The sequence below is a fragment of the Cupressus sempervirens genome, chromosome 4, assembly GCF_028749045.1.
Source record: "Cupressus sempervirens isolate cs-2001-9-10 chromosome 4, ASM2874904v1, whole genome shotgun sequence".
In the NCBI taxonomy this organism is placed as follows: domain Eukaryota; kingdom Viridiplantae; phylum Streptophyta; class Pinopsida; order Cupressales; family Cupressaceae; genus Cupressus; species Cupressus sempervirens.
The window spans coordinates 431675531-431679438 of record NC_143121.1 but is presented as its reverse complement, the minus strand read 5'-3'; the positions used below and the strand labels follow the sequence as shown (position 1 = coordinate 431679438).

The window sequence follows — 3908 nt, the reverse complement described above, 5'->3', positions numbered from 1 at the left end:
GAGATTCCCTAGAAAAAATGGCAGAGGTTGAGATTTGATTTTCTATGATAATCTCCTTCAAATACTTTTACTTAGTATTTAAAAGTGGTGAGGGCTAAATAAGCAACTTAAGGAGATATTCTAAACTTGCATGTAACATCAACTTTTTATTTGGGTACATGATATGAAGGGGTAGGCTACACCCTGACTTGTTCCAGATTTTGGTACTGAGTGTTTATAACTCTTGTAGTAACACTTATCATCCATGCATCAATTAAATACACTGATGTTTGCAGAAACACTTGTTCTCATAATTGCATCAATTGATTACCTCATCTCTTGGTTTTGAGTTTGTGCAATAAATTTGAAATACTCAAAGAGTTCTAATTACTAATATGTGTTGAGATCTAGTGCTAACTTAGTGTTCCATGAGATGTGTTCCTCAGGAGTTGGAGGGGATGCCTCTCTTATAGACGATTGGTGCCATTTATTGCGTAGGAATTTGAAAAAAATAGAAACCCCTAAAAAGATAAATGGGGAGGATTACCATTGCAAATTAGTAACCCCTAAAAAGATAAATGAGGAGGATTACCCTTGCACTATGAGTAGATTGTTTGTAGTTTTAAAAACTCAATTTTTAAGTTACTAGAATAGCCATTCCCCTGCGTGTTCTAAGATTCCGGAAACAATTTGACCATCCCCAAAATTGTATCCACGCATCATTCTATTCTTTAAACTTGGCTAAATAATGCAATTTTTGTAGGATAGAGTAAAGCTAAGAGGAGAATAATTAACTTTTCTGTTCTTTTTTTTTCCAACTCCAACAGTCTTCTCCCTATGAGTTCCTGAAAATCATCTGGAGCTAGCAGACTTATATGTTTGCCTGAATTGGCTCACAAACCAGTAAACTTGCATGTTATATTTTTCTTATTATCTCAACATTTAACCAAATGAATAAGACATGCCACTCCATATTTATTAGTGATGATTTGTATCTTGTTTGGCCTTACAGTGTGACCCAATCTAGAAACTTTTAAACAAATAAAAGGGGATTGCCCTTGCAAACTAAGTAGATTGTTTGAATTTTAAAAAATCCCACCTTAAAGCTAGCAGAGTAGCCATTCACCTGCCCATTCTAAAATTCAAGAAACAATTTAACCATCCCCCAAACTGTGTCCCTACATCTTTATGTTTGTAAACATGGTTAAATGTAGTAGTTTTTGTAGGATGTGTTGGAATCATTTGCTATTGCACCAAGAGCTCAAACTATCAATTCTTGATACAAATGCTAGATATAACTTGATCAATGGGAGGTAGTTAAGCCATGCCATAAATCTTCAAGAAGGTGTTGACCAACAAGTCAACAATAATCTCCCTCTCAGCACTAACTATGCCTTTAGGACCCACTAAAGGGAGACTAAAACTCATGACCGAAGGCTTTGATGCCAATCATTGGAATCATTTGCCATTGCACCAAAAGCTCAAACTATTATTGCCCGATACAATGCAAGATTTAACCCAATTCATGAGAGGCCTCCGCCGCTCATGTGACCGTAGCATCCGCCGACGCCGCTCGCTACGGGAGTAAACCCTGCAAATTCAGAAGATTCAGAGCTTGGCTCTGCGTTAATGGCTTCCCCGCCGCCGCCGCCGCCCTTTCCGCCCTTTTTCTTCTTTCCTCCACCCGAGCTTGAGCTTTCAGCGGCTTTGCTTCCTTCTGAGGGACTTTCTTCTAAATCTTCACCTTTCTTCGCTCCTTCGCTGCTGTTTCCGCCATTTTTGCCGCCGCCTTTCTTCGGCCCTTCTTCGACGTCTTCTTCATCTTTTGCAGGTTTCTTTTCCTTGTCCTTGTCCTTCTCTTTCTTCTCCTTTTCCTTCTTCTTTGGCGGAGGCGGAGGAGGGCTTTTATCTTTCTCTGGGTCTTTCGGCTTCTCTTTCTGTGAATTATTTTGAGCCTGTGGCCATTCTTCGGCGTGCTTGCCTGATTTAACGAGCTTCTTCAGTAGAATATCAGCAGAGGTGACATTTCCAGTAACAATCACCCTCTGCTCCGGGCCATCGATTGTTGTGGTTAACACGCCTGCAAGAAGTCGGCCACCATTGCAACACCGTTAGGGTTTTGGAAAAAAAAATTCAAAAAATTCGTCAGCTTTTAGCTCAATTGTTTACTTTAAACGTCAAAGGGAAAGACCTGCGAGAATCCGGGCGCTGCAAGGGCTTTAACAATTAAATTTACATACAATAATTCATCAGTTCTAAGCTCCATTTTGTACTTCAAATCAGTTCAGGTTAGAATCATTAAATTTACAAATAATTCATCAGCTTTTAGCTAAATTGTTTACTTCAGACCTTAAAGGGAAAGCACTGCGAGAATCCGGTCGCTGTTACGGTTTTAAAAACATTAAATTTAAAAGTAATTCATCAGCTTTTAGCTAAATTGTTTACTTCAGACTTCAAAGGGAAAGGACTGCGAGAATCCGGTCGCTGTTAGGGTTTTAACCATTAAATTTGCATACAATTCATCAGTTTTAAGCTCAATTTTGTCGAACTAATCAGTTAGGATTCTAAACATTAAATTTAAAAATAATTCATCCGCTTTTAGCTCAATTGTTGACTTTGAACCTCAGAGGGAAAGCACCGCAAGAATCCGGCCCCTGTTAGGGTTTTAACCATTAAATTTACAGAGAATTCATCAGCCTAAAGCTCAATTTTGTACTTCAAATCTCGAAAGCGATAGGAATACGAGAATCCGACCGCCATTTTCAACTCCACTAGGGTTTTAACCATTAAATTGACAAATAACTCATCAGCTTTTGCTCAAATAATTACTTCGAAACCTGGAAAAATCCTAACCTTCGATGCTCTGAAGGACCTTCTTAACCTTCTTCTTGCATCCCTCGCAGTGGATATAAACCTTCAACACGAATGTCTACACATCACAACAAACGAAAGCGTAAGCTCAAACACTCCAGACAACTCGCAGGCGAGTAATTTACACAAATATCTACACATCAAAACAATTTTCAGACGAAAAAATTAACAGATCTAGAAACAAAAGAACGGCTCTTCGTTCCCCTGTTTCAAATTTCCGCACCTTTAACAGAACAAACAAAAAAATAACATGAAGAAGCTGCAAAGTCAACAACGTGCGAAATAATGTAAAACCTTGATAACTACTTCTCCGTCTTTGGTCATTCCTCTGGACTTTAATTCCTCCGCAGATTCCCAAGGATCGATCTTGCGGCTAGGGAACAAAATCTGCCGCACGTAGTTAGTCACCAGCACAAGAAGACAGTATCAAGAAACTCCTTTTGAAGAGTGAATCGCCTGGAATGAGGCTGCAGGGGGACTGTTCAACATCCGGGGACTTGGAGAATCAAGACAGGGGAGAGGGGACTGATAACGCAGCAAAAACGGAATATATATAGAGATCATTCGAGAGAGCGAAAGAGAGGTGTAGCTTCGTCGTTCATGGCGGATTCCTGCTTTACTTTCTTTGTTCAAGTTGGCTTCAGTGGAAAGGAAAGAATGATTGACGGGAGGGAAGAGGAGGAGGGACCCAAAAGGAATAATGAGGCTGTCAGGCACCACCATGGCTGAATCATATCCACCTATCACCTTCTTTCGCCTTCAATCTCACTGCTTTTGTCTCTTGTAAAAATGTCAGTGCAGTATGATCATCGTGAATGTCATCTCAGAGTGAAAATGATTGTGGGTTACTTAGAAGAGACTAGAGCAAAGTAGTAGTTTTAGTGAGGGTGGGCAGAGTTTGGGATCAATGCTGATTTTGAGTTTGTGTACTTGGAATGTAAACCTTTAACAACAATCTTTGTTTATTTGTGCATACTGATTTGTTACTCTAAACTATTTGTATTGTATTTTAGTTATTCTTTTAGAGTCCGTTTGGTTTGTGGAATTTGAAAAATCGG

The 3908-nt window shown here is 39.4% G+C and overlaps 1 protein-coding gene across 1 annotated transcript; it reads right to left on the bottom strand.

Annotated features, from left to right (window-relative positions):
* Positions 1 to 1196: 1196 nt before the first annotated feature.
* On the bottom strand, positions 1197 to 3519 carry LOC149561865 (uncharacterized). The gene is made up of 3 exons (XM_089825395.1): positions 3145 to 3519; positions 2833 to 2908; positions 1197 to 2059 (listed from the first exon to the last, which is right to left on the bottom strand). The coding sequence occupies exons 1-3, from the start codon at positions 3172 to 3174 to the stop codon at positions 1503 to 1505; spliced, it is 663 nt and encodes a 220-aa protein (XP_089681521.1). The 5' UTR covers positions 3175 to 3519; the 3' UTR covers positions 1197 to 1502.
* Positions 3520 to 3908: the final 389 nt, after the last annotated feature.

Excerpts from the sequence above, each read along its gene's own strand:
- LOC149561865 (XM_089825395.1), bottom strand. The coding sequence starts at position 3,174 with ATGACCAAAGACGGAGAAGTAGTTATCAAG. Across the intron at positions 2,909-3,144 it reads ACGGAGAAGTAGTTATCAAG|ACATTCGTGTTGAAGGTTTA; the intron begins GTTTTACATTAT and ends TGTGATGTGTAG. Across the intron at positions 2,060-2,832 it reads GGTCCTTCAGAGCATCGAAG|GCGTGTTAACCACAACAATC; the intron begins GTTAGGATTTTT and ends GACTTCTTGCAG.